Source organism: Charadrius vociferus, unplaced genomic scaffold (genome assembly GCF_000708025.1).
Source record: "Charadrius vociferus isolate BGI_N301 unplaced genomic scaffold, ASM70802v2 scaffold88, whole genome shotgun sequence".
Lineage (NCBI taxonomy): Eukaryota > Metazoa > Chordata > Aves > Charadriiformes > Charadriidae > Charadrius > Charadrius vociferus.
Window position 1 is genome coordinate 4176697 of NW_009649619.1, and position 25471 is coordinate 4202167.

The 25471-nt window shown below is 39.4% G+C and overlaps 1 protein-coding gene across 1 annotated transcript in view; it reads right to left on the reverse strand.

Moving 5' to 3' along the window:
* The window catches only part of STK32B (serine/threonine kinase 32B), a gene marked incomplete at its 5' end in the record, with an annotated part of 173335 nt that overhangs the window by 17090 nt on the left and 130774 nt on the right, over nucleotides 1-25471 (reverse strand). The window contains 5 exons of the mRNA XM_009890557.1: nucleotides 3638-3702; nucleotides 4466-4597; nucleotides 7587-7712; nucleotides 8846-8962; nucleotides 13964-14067. Coding sequence (XP_009888859.1) covers nucleotides 3638-3702; nucleotides 4466-4597; nucleotides 7587-7712; nucleotides 8846-8962; nucleotides 13964-14067 — 544 coding nt within the window. The remainder of the gene's footprint in view (nucleotides 1-3637; nucleotides 3703-4465; nucleotides 4598-7586; nucleotides 7713-8845; nucleotides 8963-13963; nucleotides 14068-25471) is intronic.

A 25471-nucleotide genomic window follows, 5' to 3' on the forward strand; every position in this document is an offset into this window, starting at 1 on the left:
TTTGGATCAGGACCGTGGGCACCCCTCTTTTAAAGGTACTGCAAGATAATGTTAATGTGGACAGATAACATACACCTGTGTCATGTCAAAAGACATACATGTATTTTAATTTGTAGATCACATCCAGTGAAATATCAATTTAAATAAGAACACAGCCTTCCACGTAGGGGCACTTCAGCCACTCTGGTATCTGAAGCACTGGCAAAAATAAAATCTAGATAAAATCTACTTACAGTGTAAGGGATTTCATTCTGGATGCTTCATGTCATAACTGCCATTTTTAGTACACAGGGTAGTCCTTTGCATTAATACAAATCTTAAGAAAATGACAAATGGGTTTGTTTCATCTTCTGAAAATGCCTTTGTTTGATAGAGTTGTTTTCTGGCTTTTTATACGGAGAAACTGGGAATAGTTGGTCTTCCCTCTATCCCTCATCTCCCCGGTGAATTCTGAACAGTATCAACAGAAAATTCTGTGTGAGCAGAAATGTGTAAGTAAAGATATACAAATCTAACTTTTGTTACCCACTGCTGATGATCATTGACTTCACATTTCTTTGTACAGGAAGACCTGTACAGTTAAATCCAGTACATAATACACACATAAAGAAAACAGCTAATATCATGGCTCCAAGTCCTCCTTTCCTAATTCCTATTTTAACAAAACACATTCGCTCTATCATTCTGCAGTGTATGTTTGTGCTCTCTGACTGCACACAATATCCTATTTCTTTTTAATTCTTCAAATCTTTCATCCCGTGTCGTAAGTCTTCAAACCATAAATATCAGCTACATAGTTCAAGTATAGTCCAACCAAACAAATTACATTCAAGGACAATGTAAGGCTTACTGAGAATGTATGTTGCTTGAATGCTACTGGTAAAGCCATCTGGAAAAACATCAGTCTTTTTAACTGAGCCTACTCATTCGAAAGCTTGGCTGAGCTAAAATGGACTTTGTCTTCCTCATGCACTCATCTTGGTTAAAACATTCTTATAAATACCAGTTTCCAATCACTTAACTGCAGAAAGCAATAGAAAAGTGAAAACGTGCACATTCTCTCTTTGCTGGCGTTAACTTACACTATTAAGTTACTTCATTCAGTCTCTTGAATTAGTTTTTAATTCTTTTCAGCCTAGTAAGCCTTTTCTGTATCCCTCCCACCCCCCTCCCCTTAACTGCAGTCTAAGACTTCCTGAGAGTCTCCCAAACTTCTTGGAAAGAAAATAAATACGGCGTATTTCATGACTTGCAGTAGCTGTTGCAGGATGAAAGATATATAGCGAAAAAGAGACACAGCCTGCAAGTATCAGCAAGACAATCAGTAAAAACAGATTCTGCTTTTCATAGCAGATGTTTTACAAGTATTGGATTGCAAGATGTTGTGGAACTACCACACTCTACCTACACATTACTACATCAATTTATGCTGCTCAATTGGAAACATCTAAATTTTTTCCTAGAATCCTTTTAGTTTGGGGATGCTCATCTTTTCCCTTGAAAGATGGGCTAAATTTTTTGATTCATGCTTTCTTAGGATTTATGCAGTATTCTGTGCCACTGAAGTAAATTGAGCAGAAGGCTTAAATCACAGTAAAATGTAGATTTTTGTAGCTGAATATAATGAATATCTAAGGAAGCACGCAGCTATTTTCAAACAGCTAGACTACATAAGCAATTCTGACTGTGTAGAGGAATGTGAAAGAACATCAAAACATCTACCTGTATTAATCTCAGACTGACTAAAAGCTCTGCTTGGGATTCACACCTCACCTAATGATACGGTCACATATTATTGGATATAGTGTTTGTAGGAACTGTTCATGTCTTTCAGCATCTGCAGCTGTTCCTAAGAACTTGGTTGGCCATGTGGCTTTGGAAATCCAGGTAAGTACAGCCTCAGCCTGTACATACATCCTGGAAGGCATAGAAAGGTCTAAGAAAACCCACCATGAATTACTCTGGCATATATTGTGGAGCCTCTTCTCTCCAGTGTGAGGATATCTGTGTCTGACATTGCTCTTATGTTGCTCCCATTAACTTGAATTCACTTTGCACTTCAAAAATTTGACCTCTGCTTCCCCCCTTATTAACATTTTTGTCTTTGAAAACTACAGAAGTCTCTCCATGTCCTTCTTCAGCTCTAATACAGTTTAAATAAAAAATGACTGTGATCTGGCTTAAGGCAATGCAGGATCTGTTGTAGGTCTATACTAAATATTTTCTTTTACCTTGTCAAAGCCAATCAAGCAACAACCAAAACACATGCTGTTCTGAATGAAGTGCATGTCTTTTATCTATTGCTTCCATGTTACTTGTACTCCATCTAAACTTCTCCTTGATCTCTCATCAGCATCTCACAGTCCTTTATAGCTTGTCATGTTACTGTGGTTGTTCAATATGAAAAAAAATGAAAAAAAAATCCTATGCACTGCTAAAAAAGATTTAAGAATAACAAAGTAAAATCATGTCAAAAGAAATTGTCAATACTAGTGAACACACACAATGAGATTTTGAAAGCATTTTAACAAAACCTGGTATTTTATTTTGTATTTCAAAAATTGCTGTATGTTGGGTTTCCTTGATATATGATTCTGGAGTAGGTGAGAGGGTCATACCTGGAAATGAACTAGCATGAACAACTTCTTGAAAATACGTTAAATTGATTTATCAATGTAATCTTTTTCTGCACTTGTTATTACAATTTTAATCATCACCCTCCTACAAAGTTCATTTCGCTGATACTAGAACTGATCCAGATAAGTCCACCAAGACCCTTCTGAAAACCTTGCATGAGCTGGCTTGGTCTGGCTTTTCTTGTTTATCACTCTTACATAAACATACGGCTCTCTTGTGCTAGAGATCACGCAAAATGACATGAAGAATCTGTAGGACCACAACTCCATTAGAAAGGCTTGCAGATATAATTAGGTCAAATAAAACCACTGAACATACTTGGATGAAATGCAATAATTTGACCAAGGATACAAACAATTCCTCTGTTATAAGCTATATCCATTATACAAACTGGTTCACAGTGGCTGCAACTCAAAACAGTAAACTATGGGAAATGCAGTGTATTAATTGGACCAGGAAGATTCCTTGGGATTCAGACTTATTTCTACAGATTCTGGCTGATGCTTAGACTACGAAGCACTTGCTTCATGTCAGATATAGTTTTAATATCTAGCTCTGTTGAAATAACTACTGTTGAAATTAACTTTTTTGTGATGGTGAAGTATGAATAGAGTTTGCAAGTCAAAACACTGCAGTTCATATCATTAAAATTTCGTGAGTTATCAGTTCCCTTGGTTTTGTTTGATTTGTGAAAAAGCAGCCCCTTGTATCGTATTCCCTTTGCCTATTTGCTAACAGTTTCTCTGGAGAGTATCAGTGACATTTACCTTATCTCTCCAACATACCTTCACCACAAGCACTTCTGCTTGCTTTCAGAGATGGAAGAACTACAAAACCATCACACCAGAGACCGTAAGAGGAAGAAATCAATGGAAAACCAGGCTTTTAGCCCCTGCTGCTGTGATCATTAATCACTTTTCCTTACACTGAGAGAAAAAAAAAATGTTCGCAAATTAATTTCAGCAGTGAATGCTAAACAGGCATTAAGAAATGCACTTACTTCTCTCTGTTGAATATGATGAATTCTTTCCTAACGGTTTCCAAGCACTGCTGCAGGTGTACGTTCTTTAAAAAACAGCATGAATAGGTTGATTAAGAAAGATGGAAAATCATAGACAAAAATCACAACAGAAACAACACGGAACAAAACAGCTTATGAATGAATACTGTCATAAGGTGCTTTGAAGACTCTTCAAAAGTGGGCAGTGATAGCACAATCAATCCTTCTTTCTTTTGGAAGAAGTTCCCCACAAAGAATTCCCAAGGATTTTTATGTCTGATAGCTCTAAGAAGAATAGTTTGCATAAGCATTCAAAATCATTAGGAGTAGCAACAGAGTTTATAAAACCTCACTGAAATGAAAATTCAAGTCTGGAAAATGATTATTTCTTAATCTTCTCAGAAGTTTAGACTGTTTATACAGTGAGTCTTTCTTTGTGGGACAAATTAGTCAAGACTGCCAGACACAGCTTTAAAACATTTATAAATTACAAGCTTTTCATTTTTTTGGTACTAGCAGCAGAGAAATACTCCTTATGACTATTTGTCCATGTGTGGGAAGCGTATTTGCCAACTGGCAACAGTTCTTCATACTTTAAATGAGCATCTGTGAGAATCTTAAAGATGATTACAACTTAAACATACTGTTACTATTTGACTGAAATAAATGGTTGTTTTTCATCTTGCTTTGGAGACGGTTTATCCTATATGTAAAATGACATAGAGGTCAAGTCGATATTCAGAGATTATAAAAGTGAACTTAACTGAGTTTGTCCATTACAGAATGTAAATGAAATGCCACTGACTGCAGCCACAGTCCCCAGCTTACCAGCGGGCAGGTTTCCTTAGCTCCATCTTTGGATTTGTTTTTGGCAAGTCGCTTTTTCTTTTTGTGGAGAGGCTTGGACTCCAAAATCATTTCTTCAAGTTCAAATGTAGGATCACAGTTCAGTCTTCCTTTCTGGTACAAAAGGATCCAAAGTTACTCTTTGAAGCATCATTGTGTTTTTTAGTTTGTCTGGAAAGTGCTAATAGCATTAATAATGGTCCAGCTTCCCAGCCACGTCTGTAAAATGAAAACTCCCTTTTTAGGTCTGGAGTGATGCTTGAAGTTCAAGTAAGGGAGGTAAGAGGAAAATCATATCATAAAGAGTTAGATCCTCTTCCTAGTTACATTCAGATGTATTCCTAGAGTGACTACAAGTATGTTGCCCCATTTGAGAGAGAGGAATCTCACCCAGGGTGTTCACCTGAATATCGGTTAGTGCTGTAGAACATTAAGTGGCAGCTGTAATAGCGCAGGAGGGATGAGGAGTACCTCTAAGACCTTACTTGTTAAAATCTGATTTTCTGCAGATTGGCAGGTGGATTCAGTTACCCAGCTCCTATCCATGATAACGAAGGAAGGAACAGGCCTTTTCCAGTTAACTGCTTTTATATCAAAAACTGGCGCTCTCATGCATTCTCTTACCCATTACTTAAATATTCTGGATTCTGCATTTTTATGTTAATTTGTCATGCTTGCACCAAATCTGAAGATTCTTTGTTGTATCAGGAAGTCCTTTTTTAAGCAGGATGAGTGGAAATACCGTTTCTATACGGTTGTTTCCTTCCTTGATTTTTTTCAGATTCTTCCTTAATTCTTTTTGGGTTCTTGATTCTCTCAGATCATTTCAGCATAAAAGTTTACAGGAGCATAGTTTATGCCTTGAGGGTTTTTTTTTATTCTGTTCATTAGTGCAGCGAGGCCATTTTACGACAACATTTGGGATTAACTGTTCCTCTCATTTAAGGATAAGAGCTAAGGTATGGCCAGAAGATCTATGGTTCAACTGAACCCAATACATTTTTAAAAAGTCACTACTTGACATCCTAATTACAGGATCAGTGTTTTGCTACTGCTGTAATCAGAATAACATGAGCTCCTTTGTTCTTCTCATTCTCTCAAAACATTTAAAAAACTGCACGCAATTTGAATTGTGTGGTGGAAGATCTTAAAAGCAGTTTGTTTTCCTCTGGGACTTCAGTCACACCATTGTCACCATCAAGGTGGAAGTACTAAGATAAGTTATATATAAATGGCAGATACTATTTAGCAACCACAGACACTAAACCATAAAACCACATCAGAAACCACTTGTGTAACTGGTGGTGTCCTACAATAAAACATTTGATTTAGAGATCACTCTACCTTTTTAATTCCTAGCGAAGTCTGTATAATTGAAGTATGATATTAAGCTCTCTGATGCCTTTTCCTGCATAGTATCCAGCCAGCTTTAGTAGAACTTGTTTTTTATTAATGGAGTTTAATTTCTTATTTATATTTACTTATACATTTCTTTACGTTTGATCAATATCGGTTCCTTTCTTCAGCATGTACAGTTTTAAGATTTGTTTGAGCACTTTAAAAATACATCACTTTAATTCTGAAGCTTTAAAAATGAAAGCAAATTACATTTAAATAATTTCTTGCTTCCTTTATCAAATATTTAACAATACAAAAAACCTACTAACAATTTATGACTACAAGCTGTATATAAAGAAACTGCTAAACCATAAAGAAAGAGATGTACAATTTAAGTAAGAACGATGTTTATGGAATCAAACTACACAGGGAGAAATTAAGCGATGCGACCTTCCTATCGCAGGCTTCCCATGCACCCTCTTGCCTGCAGAAGGCAGGCAAGCTCCCGCCAGTAAGAGCAAGCTGTCAAAGAGTTTTAAAACTCTCCCCAGACCACAGTGTATGTTGGCCTCAATTCACCTTGTAGAACCATGCCACCATGGAGAATGGAGTTCATGGTCCGCCAGACCAGAGAGGAGCTGTGTTCTGCAGTGCTTTGGTTAGGGTAGCTATCTGGTCTTTCCTCAAGCTCTCTGAGGGAGGCCCTGATTGCCCACCCACAGCTTGCTTCACCTGCAGGATGATGCTTCCAGGAAAGGTACCACTCAGGTGCCAAGAAGCACAGCAGACACCACCAGCACTGTCTCAGCACCCCACCTGGCCGCCTTTGCCCCATTAGGCAATGACACTCAGCTTCTGGAGGGCTGGATCCTGTCTCCATCACATTTAGCAAGAACTCTAATGTGCCCCTGGATGAGGATAGCATCTAGCTATCCTCCCTTTCTCATCTTTATTCACAGTTGCATAAAAATACACATATAAACAACCCCTAGTATGCTACAAATGTATTGTTTGCAGAAGACTTATGGTGGAATATGACTGAACATAGAATCATCATAGAATAATTTAAGTTGGAAAGGACCTTTAAGATCATCTAGTCCGACCATAAACCTACCACTGAGAAGTCCACAAAGTGGACAAGCAACAGAGTAGAGAAGCATGCCAATACCACAGTCCTTGCTTTTTATTCATGGCTCTCAAATCCTTTTAACTTACAAATGCTCAAAATGGAAATACGCAGAAAATACCAACAAAATGGAAACACAGAAAAAAAGAACTGACTAGATTTCCTCACAGAATTGGAATGTTTTAGTATAGGAAACTGTCACAAAGGAAATAGGTCAGTCTTTTGAAAAAGTATTTTTTAAGTGAAAAAGGAACAGCACACTGGGATGTTAAAAAGTCTTGCAAATGTTATTCAAATGCCTAATTTTCAGAGCAGTAATGGTCGTCTTGGTATTCTTTGGCTCAGAGTTAACTCTGACAATCATTTGCTCTAACAGTTGAAATGCAAAGTCTGGAAAATGTTTTTTGTTTGAAAGGGAACAAAAAGTGAACCAAGGTTAATTAGTTTTTGTTGTGATCTAATGAAATGGGCCAAATTTTCCCTTAGCTGTGACTGAGTAAATGAAAACAGAATCCAAAATAAAGCTTCTGTGAGAAGTAAATCACTGAAGAGCAATAAATGCAAATGTAAACAAGTAAAACAGCAGTGATAATTAGAGTTGGAATTTGCAAACACAGTTCACCTGGAATATTGACTTACGTTAGGAACAAAGCCCGGGGTCACAGCTTTCTCTAGAACAGCATCCCAGTTGACATCAGCTAGGTATGGAGAGCTTTGGACGTCCGCAAGGCTTGAAAGACGACACTCTGGGTCCTTAGTGAGGAGCTGTAATCAAGCACAAGGCGTTTTCTAAGGGACTGGATGCCATATAAAAGAGTAAAGGTATCACACGCATAAATGGTATGATACAAAATTTTGAGTAAGAAAATGGCTAGGGAATATTCTAACAGCCCCTAGAAGTCCCAATCTAAAGAAATAAAAGTAATAACTCATAGGATATGAATATAATTTAATTGCCACCAAATGGTTGTTGCAGGCATGAGGTGTATAAACGTATTAGTAACAAAAGTCTGTTTACAAATACACAAGAGTCCAAGCAACGTGAAACATGACAGTTCAATGCCACCTAACAATTTGTATTTCGTCTTTAATTTGTTGGAAGATATAGTTACACTGAGAATCCTGGCAGCAATTAAAATTAACCACCTCATTGCTCCATCTATCAAAAATAGATTGTTCATTGCTGCAAAGGAAATTGATCTTCTATTGCTCTATTCACACATTCACAATCATTTCCTGCTCTAATATCAGTACCGATGGTCTGAAATACCTAAAAGAGACAGATGATCCTTGCAGCTTGGCCAGAAAATTAAACCAAACAAATAACTGGGAATTGAGGAAGAAAGTCAGTTCCAGGGTTGTGATGCATTCAGGAAGCATTCTCTCTTGTAGCTTAGTGACATTTGCAGCTAAGTGGCTCGACTTTTGTTCTTGCAACTATGGCAACATGGGATAGGGAGAGATACAGCCCTTTGCATTTTTAAGCTCCCTGGCTGGGAACTGTGGCAAAAAATGCAGCGGGCAGAGTGGTCCGTCCTTCCCTCTCCCACATGCACAACTAGGGCTGGAGAGAATGGGGCCAGGGAACAGAGTGGGAATCACTGATACCAAGTTTTGCCATCACTAGTGAATCAGTTTTAAAATAAACAAAAACGTTAGATTTCTGTATCTTTCAGGCCATGAAAAGCCTGAGTCTAAGCCTGGGAATAATCCAGCTTCTCAAGAGAAGATACTGCACGCTCACATTCAGAAAAGTCTAGGGATAGAGTCTAGGGATAAGAGGCACTGCTTTCTTATCCTTGAAATTTTGTCTACCTAATGTGTGTGCCTGCCTCGTGCCATTGTTGGAGGAGCTCCTGGAAGAGAAGAGAGGACAGGAGGTGTTTGTGTTTTCTTACCTTTTTCAGTAGTGCTATCATGCCCTTGCACCACGCAGATGAGTAGTGAACTCTTTCTATCTTGAACATGTTGAGTATCTCATCGATGGGGGTGGCTGAATGAATTTCATAGGGCCTCTGGGATAAAGTTAAATCAATATCAAGTCAGCAAGAATGGATAAAAGAGTGGGGACAATTCACGTTTCCCTGAGCTCAGTGTTGTTTATGCTGGAAATATCAAAACCACCAAAATATCGTAAAACAATTTTGAGGCTAATCTGTCTCTGTGTGTGCTTTTCTTTGGTCGTAATGAATGTAATTACTCATAGATGCATTTCCTCTGCAAATTTTTCTCTCCTGAAAAGAAGTATCAGTTCAAATGAGATAGCTGAATAATTTTGTACCCAGGGCATTCTATGCGAAATGTGGATTATTTACTATTTTTCACTTGTAGTACTAGAATGTTCTTGTGATCTAAACTGACAAAATGGAAAAGTGGTGGCTGGAGATGTGTCATCCTGATTTTACTCAGTAGTAGATAGAGAAAATAAAAAATGCTTACAAAAATCTGCGTAAGGACCACAGTAAAAAAAAAAAAAAGTAGACTCCAAATCCCAATCATTCTCCTTTGCCCTTTTTGAAATCTAATATTATCTCATTACATGAGCCTATGAATTATATGGACCTGCTGTCCTATGTTTACAGTGCCTAAATTCTTCTATAGGTGAAGAGAAGTCCCAGGTTTCACAGTGCTTTGATGATGAAGATTACTGTGATTTATCTTTTGTTAAATTTAGCATTTGGAAATGAAAGTACTACATATAAATTTATAGTCTTATTAATTATTGTGCACTTATTTTTAAAGACTTGTATTTGTGAAGCATGTTGTTAGAATGATACACATAATTTTTTAAACAAGGCTGGAGCGTGGATTGCTTGTGAATTAAGTTGTACCTAGCAAGTGACAAATATGTGATGTGATATTTGCAGCCAAATGCTATCACAGCAGCAATGTGTAAACTGATGTATCATAATTCATACACAACATAAAGTTACCTTCTCATCCAATATCCTCCGCAGCAAAGGGCAGGTGCTTGTTACCTTCACTAAGAACTGAATCACCCCTTGACTTTTGCTAGCATGTACTGGTAGAAGATTATAATTTAAGAATATTTCTAGGTGTTAGTTATCGAATCTGACAGTGAATTAGAGCCACTCTTCATAAAGGCCCAGAAAATGTTTTTATTTTGAGAAGATTCATGCACATGTTTAACTTTGAACATCTATTTGAAACTAAATCCATTCCAAGGCATTGGGAAGTTCTAAAACTAAATCCAAGGGTTGCTTAAATCTTTTTGCTTTGATTCACATTCAGTTAGTCTGTTGTCATTTAGCTATACCATGTCCATATGAATTCAACAGGACCTAAATACACGCTCTGAATACATAATTTTCTTGAATCAGGTTCAAGACTGTCATTTCAAATAGTCTGTCATATAATGCTGCCATACAGCAGCTATTAAAAATGAAAGTTTAACATTCTGTCTGTTGTCAAGAAGTAACCTACTGCTGATTTAGACTTGATATAACAATGTGACCAATATGATCATTGAGCCAGAATTTACACCAATTGTTGGAAACGGTGACTTAGCTCTAAAAATAGCAACTTTAAGTAACAATGAATCTTTGAAAAACATAAAAAGTGAGAATAAAAATAAGGAAGTTTTTCTGTTAAGGATGTTTCTGCCCATGCCTTTTTCCTCACTGGAAAAATCCTTAAAAAACCTATCTTATTTTAAAGATTATTAACATTCTGCAGTCTTACTTGATTTTTTGAGATTTTCAGAGCTTTTCAAGACTGTTTTAGTTAATTAGAACTATAACTACTCAAAGAAGTGGCCACTAAAAGTTTGGTCTTTTGAGGTCCTTCACACCTATATCTCCCATATTTTTCAGCTATTCAGTTGACTTGAGGGTCAGACCCCTTCTGGTTTATTTTGTGAAAAAGGAAGAAAAAATGTTTTGGTTTTTTTTCATGATGTTTAACCAAAGTTCATCCTAAACCATTCACATCACAGTGAAAGTCAGAGTCCAAGAACTCCACTTACTACATCTTTCCTTCACTTGGTCTCTGTTGAGGGTGCGGTATATAGAGTTAGTATAATATTTTACCAGTTGCTTATGGCTTAGGAACTGACTGACACGTGTCACGGTTTGCATCATGCAGTTTAGTTTCCTGAACTTGGGGAAAAGACCAATGTTTGATGCAAAGCTTTATATACATGGGGTTTTGGTAGTTAAGTCTTTCATTGGCAACTGGCTAAGGAGAAAAAATGTGCCTGCAACATACTGAGAGATGTTAGTGCTTCTAGGGATAACAAAAAAATGGCCCAGGCAGATAACCCAGAAATAAGCCCTCCTTTTTAAGGTTCATTCCATCCTTCCCTGCTGCCTTCCCCACACACTAGCACGCACCATGCTCCGACTGGAGAAAATCATATCTCCAGGTGGCTCTGCCCAGCGCAACACCTTCCCCTTTCCCCAGGGCCGCACCCATCGCCCACCCCTCTGCTCGGTGGCAATGGGGCTCTCTTCTTGCTGCTGAACAAAGTGCTGTGGGACCATGGAGGAGGAGGGGGCCGCCTGCCTGCAGGTTTAGCTTGCAGCCCTGTACACACAAGCTGCCTCTTTGCAGCCACCTGCATGGGGCTGCTACAGCAGATGGAGCTTCAGAGCTACTGGTTGCTGCAGACAGCGACATGCCTTGGGTTAAGCACATTTCCTCAACCTGCCACTACTTCTCTTGTCATCACTCCTGTCAGTTTAGGCCTTGTCTAGACTAGGAAAACTTAGAAATGCAATTCCAGGGAAAACACACCTTTTCCTAGCCTGTACAAAGGGGTGGGCTGCCAAGCCACCCTCTTGCTTGCTCAGTGGGCAAGAGTCGCTCTTCAGGAGAAACCAAGTAGCTAGCTTGGTTGACTGGACCATGGACAGATGGCAATGTTTTTATTTAAAAGAAAAAATTGATTCAGTCTCAGCTTTGCTTTGTCTGTAGCCGGGTCTTGGCAAATGGATACCATTCTATATAATTTTTCATATATTAAAGTGACTAGGTATCTTTTGAGATTAGTCTTGCGAGTTCAGCTTTCCTTACATAATCATTCAGTGCGATGTTTTCTTGGAGATACCCATGGGTGAAAGCGTTGATATAAAACCAACAGGTTTTATAAAAATTGATATAACTGTGGTTGATATAAAACCAACCACAATAACCCCATGCAGCGCCACAGGCTTGGGGACGTGTGGCTGGAAAGCTGCCTGGCAGAAAGAGACCTGGGGGTTCTAATTGACAAGCGGCTGAATATGAGCCGTCAGTGTGCCCAGGTGGCCAAGAAAGCCAACGGCATCCTGGCTTGTATAGCGGGGCCAGCAGAAGTAGGGAGGGGCAACGGAGCTGGTGAAGGGCCTAGCAAACAAATCATATGAAGAGCAGTTGAAGGAGCTGGGACTGTTTAGTTTGAGGAGGAGGAGGCTGAGGGGAGACCTAATCACTCTCTACAACTATTTGAAAGGACGCTGTAGAGAGGTTGGTGCTGGTCTCTTCTCACAGGTAATTAATGACAGAATGAGAGGGAATGGCTTCAAGCTCCAACAGGGTAGATTTATGCTGAACATTAGGAAAGAATTTTTCACAGAAAGAGTGGTTGGGCATTGGAATAGGCTGCCTAGGGAGGTGGTTGAGTCACCATCCCTGGATGTGTTTAAGAGATGTTTAGATGTGGTGTTGGGGGATATGGTGTAGGGGAGAACTTTGTAGAGTAGGGTAGATGATTGGACTCGATGATCCCGAGGGTCTCTTCCAACCTAGACAAGTCTATAATTCTATGATTTTATCTTCTTTTAATTTATTATATGTGCAGCTAGTACTACCATCTGTCACTAGGGCTGAGAACGTATTATGCTTATCACTCTCAGACCTTAACTATTCAGGTTAAATTTTTCCATCCAGGGAAGACTGTCAGCTTAAAGCCTCAGTAATTTTTAAGAATGATGTTACAGAAAAATTGCAAATACTTTTTTTTTTTCCCCAAAGGTTCTTAATACCCCTGTGCTTTAAGGGTGGGAACTGAGATTCAGCATGGGAGAGATCTTTGTGTGAGGAGCATGACTTTTACTATATGAAATACAAAATAGATAGGCCAAGTTTTGGACCTTTGCAAAATGTAGCTTCTGGATTGAAGTAACAATGCGCAGACACTCTGAAATGGAGTTTTCCATATAAAAATGGAAATAATAATTGTTCTTTATTTCTAGTTTCCTTTGCCTGTCATCCTACATGAAACATCCTACATCCTGACATTTTTGTGGGATGGATTGCCTCACATTACAAAGTGCCTAGCAGGACAGGGTAGTGGTACTGTTAGTGACATATGATAACAAATACTCCTTCCTTAAAAACAGCATATTGCAATGCAATAAAATCCTCTTTCCAAAATAGGAATTAAAAATTTTAAAACACACAGCTACTTTAGCTACGTCATTATACTGAAATAGTATCTAAATTCCTGTTTTCCATAGGGAATAGTAAATATTTAAGCAACCAACTTCAATCCTTTGAACCAAAATGGAAAGGAATTTTCCATTATCTTCTGTGATATTTGACCATGCTTAGGAAGATTTTTTCATTAAGCTTATTCACATAATTGATTAGATAAGTAACAAGTGCTCTGGCAGATAAGCCTTTTCTGTAGTTGGGCCAAGCATCTTAGGATATTACATTAGCTCTTTTAAGGTATTAGCCAAGAGAACTGAAGATATAACAAAGCCTGAAGTAACTCAACTTCTATTTTGAAAAAATATCATTGTTTCCAATTCAGCATTGTGGAGAAGCCATTAAAACATTAAGCCTTTCTTTAGCCAAGGAAACTTGGGCAAACTTTGGTAACGTAACTGAGAGCAGGGTGAGACTTTCCCAAGAATGTTTCCAGCTGGGAAGGATTCAAGACGCCATTCCTGACCGGAACCCCAGCCTCATCCGCTCAAATTTGATCATGAAGGGTATACTCAGGGGCACTGCAAACTCTGGGACATCTGTCAGTCAACGTGTTAAATAACAACAAACCCCATCATTCTTACCCAACCCCTCAGTAATTCATATGCTGTAATTCCTAGTGACCACCAGTCTACAGGGTACGAGTATCCTGGACCTCCATCCATAAAGGCCTGGAACACTTCCGGAGCTAAAACAATAAATCACACCAAACAAAAAGCATTATATTAAGGTTAGACTATGGATCATTAATGTTGGCATTTGAAAAATTAATAAGGACAAATTAACTGGAATTAAATACATTAGTAAACAGTGTTTTCAGGATGCAGTTTCAGTGCCTTGATTTGCTGGCAATGAGTCACTTTCACCGGTCAGAGTTTTTCAAAAGCCAATAATTTTTACATGTTAATTCCCACCTGGTCCATTTAAGTTTTATGTTAGGTGACTGACAATAAGTAATGGGAGGGGAATTCCTGAAGTGTGACTTGGAATATTTAGGGTAATACAAACATTTTAAGGGACAAATATATGCTAGTGAGGTTATTCTTTGTAATTGATGGAGGTGTTGAACACGGTAAATCTCAATCTCATTCTACTTTTGGATAGAATTAATCAGAGGAGTTTTAAAGGTATTCAGCATAGAATATGGTAATTGAATGCAAAACCTGACGCTTGATTGTATGCTGTGAGAAACTGTCATGACTGGAAATAAACACACTCTCAATAAATGAATTGTATAAAAATAATTTTCCTGGGGGGAAAAAAAAATGAAGTATCTTTTCAAAACAAGGATCCAGTTGGCTAATTTCAGCAAGAAAGACATTCTAAATAATGCCACTGTAGTTTCTTCAGAAAACCATATATAAGTAAGAGAGACTATGAAATGAAATGAAAAGTCAGTCATGCTTTTCTAATTATTTTACAGCAGAATCTCAGTACACTTTGTGAAAACAACACTTTCCCTGGGGATTTTCTAAACAACACTATCACCAACTGTAACATCATGCTAGATTGCAATTACCATGCGAGCCTCTTCTGGCCATGATACTGAGTCTAATGTACCACATTACCACCTGATTACCATCGCATCACTCTCTAATGGGCATACTGCAATGAATAATGTAATCTGGTCACACTTACTTATGACTGGCAGTTTGGGATTTGACTATGGATGGCATTTAGAGAAGCACCTTTAATTAAAGGAAAAGTGTTCCTGTCAAAGGACTTTTGCAGTTCTTGCATCATTATGGATGGTAACCTAACAATTTACAGCCCCAGACCTGCGTTCAGAAAGTCTTGAAGAGCAAAACCTAATAGAGGGTTTTGACATCCATTAATTTGATGTGGCAAAACCCTAATTTGTAGAATAAAAAACAATGAATGAATGAATGAAAGTGGTCCTACACTCTCTGCGCAGTAGGACTATCTCTAAATAGGTTTGGTAGTAGGACTGCAGGCACCTAAATAAACATTTTTGCCAGAATACTTGTGTGTGGAGAATAGCTGAGCAGTGGATCTCTGGTATAGGTAAGCTTGTGCTGTGACCCAGTATGGCATAAATCAACAATGCCATAAAAGTCATCACATTGAGTTAGCTCTGTCTCACCTCCATATAATATAGCTTCACTTGGCATGCTATATCTTCAGATGTACTTCAGAACTGGTTTGCATGTTGCTGGGTTTCTGTGTAAGCACAATTTACATGTGTGCAGTCTATCACATAGATAGATGCTAGGAGGGTAGGCAGGCAGGATTTTTTGTTACTTTAGCGGATCAGTGCACCTAAATTGCAGATCAGACACCAAAGTCACGTTTTCGATATCACTGCTTGCACCTTGTAGTGAAGGTTTGCTGCATTAGCCACATTCATTCTGTTTTTTGCCTGTCATGCCTAGATGATGTATAATATCTCATTACAGAATATAGCCTTTGTGGACTTTTTACTCAGCTATATAGGTATAATATCAGTTTCACTCTTTCTTTTATAGCTTTAACATTGTAATAATGTGACGGATCACTATCTGATTTCTGCAAGGTAGAGATGAAAGTACTTTATTGATGTATCCTACAACACTACCAGAATGGTGCAACTGTTTTGCTAATTCAGTGACTGAGTTATCCACTTTTATTTAATTTGCTTGTTCTAAAAGCTTCAAGGTCAACTTATCCCACATTAAACAGATCAACAGAAAATGCTTTCTTTTGCCCACTGGCCCTGGTGTTTTCAAGTTCTGTTTTCTCACCTTAAGCTGATGACGGCATCCTTAGATCTGAAAATGGGCAGTTCAACTCCTGTTTTTTTAAAGCAAATAGCCCCTTTTCCCCTGCTTTAGCAGTATTATTTGCAGTCCAGGTTGACTCTGCATTCGGTTAGCTCCAGTGAAGCAGTTGTAGGCACCCGCTTCGCAAGGTGAGGGGGGACTGACCTAAGGTCCAATATGATTTACAGTATCCTACTTACAGCTTGTTTCTCAGGGACACATCTCAACCCTCAACCTTTCCCCAGTTTAGCAAGGCTGTTAAATACCAATTGCACACTAAGACTGTGATTAATGTGTCTGAACGCCTTTTTGAGCTGAGACATTGGGTGCAAATGAAGGCCTCTGGCCTGTACTGCAGACCTCTGGAGTTTGCCTGCTCATTCAGAAATATAGCATGATTTTACAGAGAGGCAGCAGATCCCCCAAGTGAGGGGGTTAGCCAAGGTCTGCAGAACTAGAGCTGCAAAATACAGAACATAATGTTAGGTTTTGCTCTAAGAAAAAACTGTGTCAGGAGTACCAATTCTGAGTGCAAACTGGCTAGGATTAAAGCAAATAAAGAGTCTGAAAGGAAAGTTAAAATTCTACATTGATTTTCTTTAGGATTGCTATTGAAATAGATGATCTGTAATCTTTTCAAATTTGAATTTGATCTCAGGCTCAGCTTGGACAGCCATCCTGCAGCCTGCTGTGAGTAGGTTCTTCCAAAGGATGATAAGATTTGAGCTTGCCAGCTTGGAACAAAGGGAACAGCTCTGTCATGTGCAGCCTTTCTGCACACATCCTCTTTTATCATAACGGATTTAAGATGAGAAGAATACTTACATCTTGCATCTACCTAAATGCAAGGATTCTGCCTGCAAAAGTTCACTCGTGTGAATAGAAGTTGGAGATTGCATGTAAGAACGGGAGTTTCAGATCTTTTTCCTCAAGCAAGTTCCACTGAACAAAGGCTTTCAAGAAAATAAGTGGTTTTAATACTGGGTCTGATCCTGCAGATTCTTTTGGCTGAGGACTGTAGTTACTATCACATACAGTCAGAGGGAAGGCAATGGATGTTTGCATGGTGAAAGCGCAATTTTTAAACAGTGAAGCTAAATCAAGTAATAGCAAGTTTAGCAGCTGCAAGAGTGAGTTGAAAGACAAGTGATGCAATTGGTAGGTCTCACGGTCTTCACAGCTCCCCGTGAACAAATATCTTTCACATAATGGAGAACTGCTTTACTGCAGCTGCCCAGAAGAGTGCCTTCAACAGCAGCAACCTGGTCTGGCCTCACTGCTCACCCCGCTTTGAGCAGGAGGTTGGACTAGGGAGTCCTGAGGCCCCTGCCAACACGAATCATCCTATGACCCTGTGATGCAAATGAAGCTCAAGGAACCACCTTGTCCCAGCCCATCTGAGTGGGGTGATGAAGGGGTCTAAGGCCAGAAGTCTCAATGGGACCTTTAGAGCCTCTTCCACAACATTGTCTTGGCAGTCATCACGAACTGCATGAGCTCTTCACCTTCTCTCAGACACCTGGAAAACCAGCCGCCCGAAGTACTGGGGACATTTGGAACTCTGGATCCCAGAAGCAATGCAGCCTTTTGGTCTGGGAGATTACTTTTCATGTGTGGCAGAAGTGTGATCCCCCACCTTTCACACATGGCTTCAGTAACTACAAAGATAGAGCATTTCAAAACTAATTCCATTCCAAGCTGATACATCTGTGCTCATTTTAACAGGGCGAGCAATAAATTCAGGAATCTTTCTGTGTCTCGTATGATAACAAATAAATACACATAACTTCAGCAACTTGCCAAGCTAAAAATCCTCCATTGTGTTTTTCTTTTCTACATTTATATTTTTCTCTTAATAACATACTTTCATGTTTTCACTGTTTATCTGCTATGCTTTCTTGAAAAATGACATAAAATGAACCCACCTTTGTGCTGCATTAAGCATGCTTCAGTGCATTCCTTGGCTCTTCCTAGTACCTATTTCCATGTAATGTTTTCTTTCCAACTAATAAATTAAAACACATCCTCTTCAGGGCTCTGTCTTTTGGTGCTTTCGCACTGTATCTTTCTAGTAATACCATATCATTGTAAACTATCTCTGTACCAAAAGCAAGATTCCAAGGAAGTAAAAAAAATGCTGATTCGCTTTAAAATAAAACCATACTGGAGAATGGCTAATAAAAAATTGAACATGAAAGCAAATCTAGTGGGTCTGGATCCACCTCAGAAGCAGTGGCTTCCTGGGATATCCATATTCCTGTTCTACAGGTTTAGCCATACTCCAAATAATTTTGTGAAATAAAGACTAATTTCTGACAAATCAATTCATATATACAACTACCCACTGCAATTGTCACAGCAGTCAGGTGATCTACACTGTAAATGATGTAGAGGATGCACCTTTTATTGTATGCATATTTGCCTAAAAACTTTAAAAAAAAAAAAAGAAAAAAGTACAAAACTGAAATTTTACAGAACTGGTTGGTAATTCTGTACCCTATTTGTGGAAGATTATCAGTATCTAACAATATGACTCATGAGTTTGAAATAAAAGAGAATATCAATGTAAGTGCAAACAATACTGAATCCAATTTTTACTATTTGTTCCTACTGTAAAAAAAGCATTTTGTACTTAGGATAAAATACTTTTAAATAGGGTTTCGAAAAATCTGCATAGTATTCATAGGTATTGCTTAATTCCACAGTTAAACTATAAGTGCTCCAGGTCTCTGAAATTCAGGCCATTTTAATTTGCTGCCCAATGGTGAATTTGAAAAGGATGTCCAAGATAAAACAGTTAATTTGAGGTCTATCGCTTGGAATGGTTCGCACAAAGAATAGCTGCAGTTATTTTTGATGGAGCATACTGGTTTAATCATAAAGATAATTCATCAGACTAAATCATAAAATGAAGAGCTTGGAGTGACTCTGATATGAATCCTAAATAACACAATGTGGCATTTCTTTTCTGATGAAGTGATTTAAGCTTCACTTCCTTAGCAAGACGCTAATCAAAGAGCGCCTGGTGTACTTGCCTACCACTACCCAGGAGACTGCCAAGTGTTGATTAAGAAGCCTACAGAGCTATTACTTACTTTGAAGCATCGTCAACTTCCATAGGCTGCTTTGAAACTTTGCAAAATTGGTGAGAGGGAAAGTGCAGTGAGATGAACGCATTAGACCCCTCTTCAAGTGGCCTTTACTACATAGTAACAAATCAATATATTTAAGCAATAACTTGCAAGTGAGTCTTGCAAGATCGAATAGCTGCAAGGCGCTGACTGTCCACGCATAGCTAAATGTTGCCAATGACAGCTGGTCATTAATTCCTACAAAATGCCCTGTGTCAATGTTATTAATATGACAAAGTGAAAATAGAGTAAAAAATAAAGCCCTAGTGGTTTGACCTCAGTTTTTTTTAATGATTAAGTTCAGATGGGCACGCCCAAAACATTTCTCAAGAATGAAACCCCTGACATTAGTCATCCAGTTGGCTAGCTAGAGCTCTCTATAGTCTATTTGCATCTCAGCAAAGCCCCTACAAGTCAGTAAGGGGAATGAGAAGTTTGTGGTGTATGCTAGGGGTTGCAAAGCAAGACACTCTGCCAGTCGTGTAGCAAAACACACCTCAGTGGCACGGGTTTTATTGTAATGCCTGAGATTTCATAGATAAGAAAATAGTTTCCAGTGTCAATAACTGAGGTTCAGGATGATACCAGGCAGCCAGGTATCATTCTCATTCCTCATATTAGTCCCTGATCTTGCCAATAAAAAAAGGGGAAAAAAACCCAAAAATAGATATATACACATATACACAATGCTCACAATATAAACAATATTTTCACTGACTAGCACAGGATAAGCTGTTAAAAGCTTAGACCTGTCTAAATTGTAAACGTGTAAATGACTTGATGTATATAACACATTCATAGTCTCACCTTGCTGAATCAGGCTTAATGGATGACAGATTGAGCTGAATGAAAAATGAATTGGATTTTTTAAATAATATTCCAAGAAACTTGGACTGAGACACTGCAGTGAAATATTAACTGCTTCCTCAGCATTGTGATGAGAAAATACTAATTTTCACTTTTCTCTGAAAAGTAAATTCAGAGGTCAGTAATTCTTCTAGGTCATGGTTTAAGCAGAAAACAGAAATCAAACTACAGTGATGACAAGTGATCTTCTATTTAGAGGAGAAGCTGTTTTTAAGAACAAAATGAAAGAAAACAACTTCCCTCTCCCTGAATATAGACGTGGACTTGGTAAACTACCAATTTACCTCCTGGCGTTTACTTTCTCATGTGTTAAAAGGGTCTAGATTATAACGGTCAGCTTCCGGACTCAGAGATTTAGACTAGCCAACTCCTAACCTCTACTGTATAAGGCAAAGAGCTGCTTAAAGCCTGACCATGCTGGGCTGGCAATTTTCCCATGTGAGGTCTAGACCTGTTACAGCAGTGTAACTGATTTTGTACTATTCACATAATACACCTCAATAGTTTTAATACTCGTATTTAACGCAATTATTCAATCAAAGTAAGTATTGTAGATGCCGTTACCTGAATACAGACACCACATTTAGAATGCCTTATTAGTTTGCCATATGGCTATACCACCTCTCCTGCCCTTACTTAGCGTGTTGTCCTCAAAAAACCCTCTGCGTTATTCAACCACCAAACAGAACCCAGTTCTTGCCCTCCCATTTGTGCAGAGAAGCCCTTTCTGGTTGAACATCTGGATCAAACTCAGAGAAACAACCTCAGGTTGCTAGCCTCATTGAAAGCAAGCCCAGCAGCAATGAACATGTCATGGTATTCTACTACAGAATACGAAATTATACACAAGTACCTTCCTTACTCTCTCCCTTTTGGATGGAGTAAGCCTCACAGTGGCTGCAGTGCCAGTTTTCCTAGCAACTTGTTGAAAGTTCTGTCCAAAAATATTCATTTGCTATTTAGATCGGCCCAGGGAGTGGACAGCAGCCGTTCTACCCCAGTACAGAAACAAACTGGTCTGGGTAACTGGGGATTTGCAGGACACACTGTGCACCTGACTCATCAGAAGCACTATTACATGCACCTGTATCACATACTCTGAACCACATGAGCAGATCTATTTGCAGCAGTTTATGCATGCAAAAACCCGGGGCGGTTGCGTGGGTTGACTGAAGGGGGGGAGTTATCCAGGGGGCACAAATGCCCCGCTGGGTTCCTGGAAGTCCCCACTCATTGCCTCATCTGCCACCTCTGCTGGAGGTCTCTTTCCTCTCAGATCTGCCTGCAGAGCTCCACATCGGATCAGGCCCGTTCAGGCAGGTTAACACAAAAAAAAAAAAAAAAAAGCACCAAATAAAAACGAGCACTTGAACTCAGTATGAGGGTTTTATGACAGAAACAGTCAAAGAAATGATTATATTAGCAGTTTTGCTGGAAGATCTCCAAGGATGGTAGGAGGTCAGAGATCACAGAGAGGTGAAAAGCAGCTGGAGACAGTAACTTCTTTCCTGGTCTCCTGAGGTTTTTCAGCTGCTTGTGTGCCTACTTGTTAATGTCAGGGCAGAGCCCAAACCTGAATACCCACTTGCAGCTCAGTGCTTAATTCCCTCAGCCACAGTGCTCCTAGCACAAGCTGAAAACCCCATCAGTATGGTGAGTATTTATTTCAGCACCTCAAAGCCTCACCTCAAAGCCATGCACTCTCTGTTCTTGCTTATGGGAACAACCAGAAGCCTCCTAGCTCGTGCTGGCATCGTGATACTTCCCTGGGATCAAAAGGGCAGGTAGCGACAGCACCAGTGAAACTGTGGATAGGCAGTCAAACCCTCAGTAAGAAAAGGGTGAGATTTTTAAAAACCTAAGCTCTGCCTTTACTGCACTCAAAAACCAACGAGCTGCAAGACACTATTTAATTTCAGAGCACTGTTTAGTATGAGTGTAAGGAAGACCAAAGTTGAACACCTTTGAAAACCCAACTCTGAATTTGTCCCTGCTATACTGTAACTAACTCATGAACAAATTCAGCCCTACCTGATATTTTCACTTTACATATATTTTACTTTAAGGCTGACATCGGGACATCCACTAGCTTTCCTCTGATTCCAGTAGTACTCCCACACAGTATTAATTAATAAATATGGATGACTCATACATTTTAGAAGTTCAGTGGACCTCTGTAAAGCCACACTCCTCTGGTAATCTCAGGCGTACAGCCATTTTTCACCGTGACAGCAACCTATGAAAGCAGCTGTGAAAATCTGAGATAACAAACCTGTAAGATAGGAAGGGGGTAGGTGAAACTTTTCACATAATTTATGGCTGATTTTATTGGCTTTGGATTTTTGTCAGGTGTATTTATATCATAAAATGTATTTTATTAGTTTGATTTGAAGTAAAGTCACGGTGCATTATCGGATAACTTGAGCTTTTGCTGAAGAAAACCACAAGGCCTCTACCCACCCTCCCGAGCCCTCCTACTACCAGAAACAGAAAAAAAAATCCCCAAACAAACCCTAAACCCCCAAAATCTATAACCTGTGAATGGAAAGTTTTTTCAACACTCACAAATAATATACAGGTGTATGGAAATTGATCATTCAAAAAGGAAACCTTTCAATGAGTAACAAGGATGTGCTACAGGATTCAAATACATCTAAATTATGCCAGAGTGAGGAATAAACCAGAGGTGATATCTGTAATGTTTTCTAGACATGTTTTAGTAGTTAACATTTACTTTTGCAGCTGACCAACCTGTTGGCAGGGAGAGGGCCATTACTGCAAACAGGTGCCCAGCACAGAGCACATTCTCTGACACACAAACATATTTCTTGCAGCCTGCACGAGGGATCAATGTAAGAAACTTTTTTTTCCTCATAAAGATAGAACAGTGTTGAAAATGGCACTTACACAGGTGCTTCCAGCCAGGCAAATGCACGCTTTCCTTTAAACACGAGACCTAAGGAATAGCCTTCTGCAGGAAGAGAGCGCCACAGCTGAATATCCCAGGCACAGGCTGAGGCCAGGGACCACGTCCTGCCCTGCATTGGCTTTCCTAGTCTGCATCCCAGCGCAGACTGGAGGGAGTTCCCCTACAAGTGCTTGTGCAGCAGGAGAGCCTGCCAAAAGTCAGCTAGGTCTCAGGAGACACTTGGCATTGCTTGCCAGCATAGGATGACAGCCTGAAAACTCCTGAGTTTTCAAAGGGCTACTCCTCCAAGAAAACCTTTGACAACACCCTCAATCACATATGGTGCAGCAGGTTTGAGCACTGAATTTGTAATGATAAAATCAGGCACAGGTGACACACAAGTTTCCCAAACCAGCTTAAGGCACACATTGCATTTCACAGCTGCAGCTGTCTGAACAGTACGAGACAGAAACTCTGAAGACCCCTGAACACTAAGAAGCTGATTCCATTTCAGTATTTGAGGTCGACGGCTTTGAGGAGTAAAACTGCAGAAGCAGCTGGAAGGAGCTTGTGTCGCCAGGCTGTTGGCCTCATTCCTTTCAGATTCCCTGTTGTCCATGTTTTTGTTGTCTACATGTGCCAGGTATTTCACTTGTCTGAATGAATCAGCTGGGAAGGGGGAACATAGAGAAATTACCAGGGTTCCTGGAAAAACATTCAGGTTCAGATACATTGCATTCTGTGTAACCATTTAATAGGTAGGGAAATAGCCAGGGAGAATTTCAGGCTGAGAAAGACTTAGGGGCAAAAAGGCTAATGTGAAGTGGGATTAAGCAGCGGCTGCAGGAGCTGACTCACACCATGCTTAGCATTACAAGATAGGTATCTTAATCAGAACAGCTAGTGCATTTTTACAACACAATATCAATTCATTGCTTTTTTTTTCCTGGATATCAGTTTTATGCAGTCATGCTGCATGGGAGCAAATCGCTCCCTAGCAATTTCTCAGCCTATTTCAATCAGATTTCAAATAGGAATGCAGGCTTTACAGATAACATTTTTCTGTTTATTTCCTTAAATTGGCCATAGGAAGAAGTGAGAAATCCTATAAGTACTCTGCTAAGGGAAAGGCTAGAGAGTGCCCTCGTATCTGATTAAACATAACAGGATCCACATGAGAGTAAACCTTCATAAACCTCCAAGAGGGGGAAAAGCTTTTATCACATCTCATACCGTCATCATCATGAAAATCGGCACAGTGTAAAGCAGGTTCTTACAGGAAACACTAAGTTCCCTTGGTTATGGTGCTCAGCAAGTATCTTGCTTGGAGGTGATTTTGTCTTGTTACACCAAGGTTAAAGTGAGGTTTAAATTCCTGGTAATGAAAGCGTACTAGGCACATAAGGTAAGCGTAGGAGCCAACCTCCCCAAGTCTTTTTTTTTTTTTCCTCTCTCTCATTGACTAAATAGCTTAGGCAAGCCACGTGGAAAGCCTTTGATACAGCCTTAAAGCCAGAAATCATATAGAAAACTTTCTTAATTTGAGCAGTGCAACTGAAAAAGCCTTTGTAGCATTTCACTAAAGTTATGATTCTTCACAAAATTAAAGGTGTAAACTAAAAGAGGAAAGGAAGTGAAATCAGTGCACTTAGAGGAAAAAGCAGCACCAGTGAATGTCTGGCCATATCTGTCAAACTCTTAATATTTGAGGTTTGTTGAAGCTTTGATACCCAAGCAGTGCCAAAAAGAATCCTCACCCAGTACTTTTCACCTGAAATGTTATTTTTATAGCTCTAAAAGCTTTCATTGCTTCCTACAGCTCCAAATAAATGCAAGTATGAATCTTCTGACTTTCTGGGTAAAGACGACTGTACTTGTGGCTTTTGGAGTATTTTTGTATTTCCGAGAGGCGAGGAAGGCATACGAGAGAGGAAGGAAGCTGGTGGATGGTGCTGTAGTCTCTTCAAAAAAGGAAAGAGAGCAGTTTTCTTGTACTGCTGCTTCTTCTTCTTGTGAGATTGTTGGATATGGGGGAGACCTGATGTGTGGGGAGGAGGGTTCAGGGGCAGAACAGCTCTGTCAGCTCAGGTGAACCAAAACAACAGTCTGTTGGCGTGCAAATGTAACATCTTGTCCCCATCTCCCATCTTCCCCCGACTCTAGGTCTATTGTTTATCTCCTTCCTTGAGCTCTCACAGGAACCCTACAGGAGCTTTGCCCTGGGGAGGCCAAGACACTCAGCTGTCTATGGCTCTCCAGACTTAGCTCAGAGAAATGATTTGCCATGATGCAAAGCTGAGGAGGGATTACAAAACAGTAAGGCCATAAGGACATAATCTATCCTGGAGATTAGTATTTTCCTACTAAATACAGGGACTCCAGAATTTTCTAGCAAATGGAGAATACCATGGAAAGGGACATAAGCAG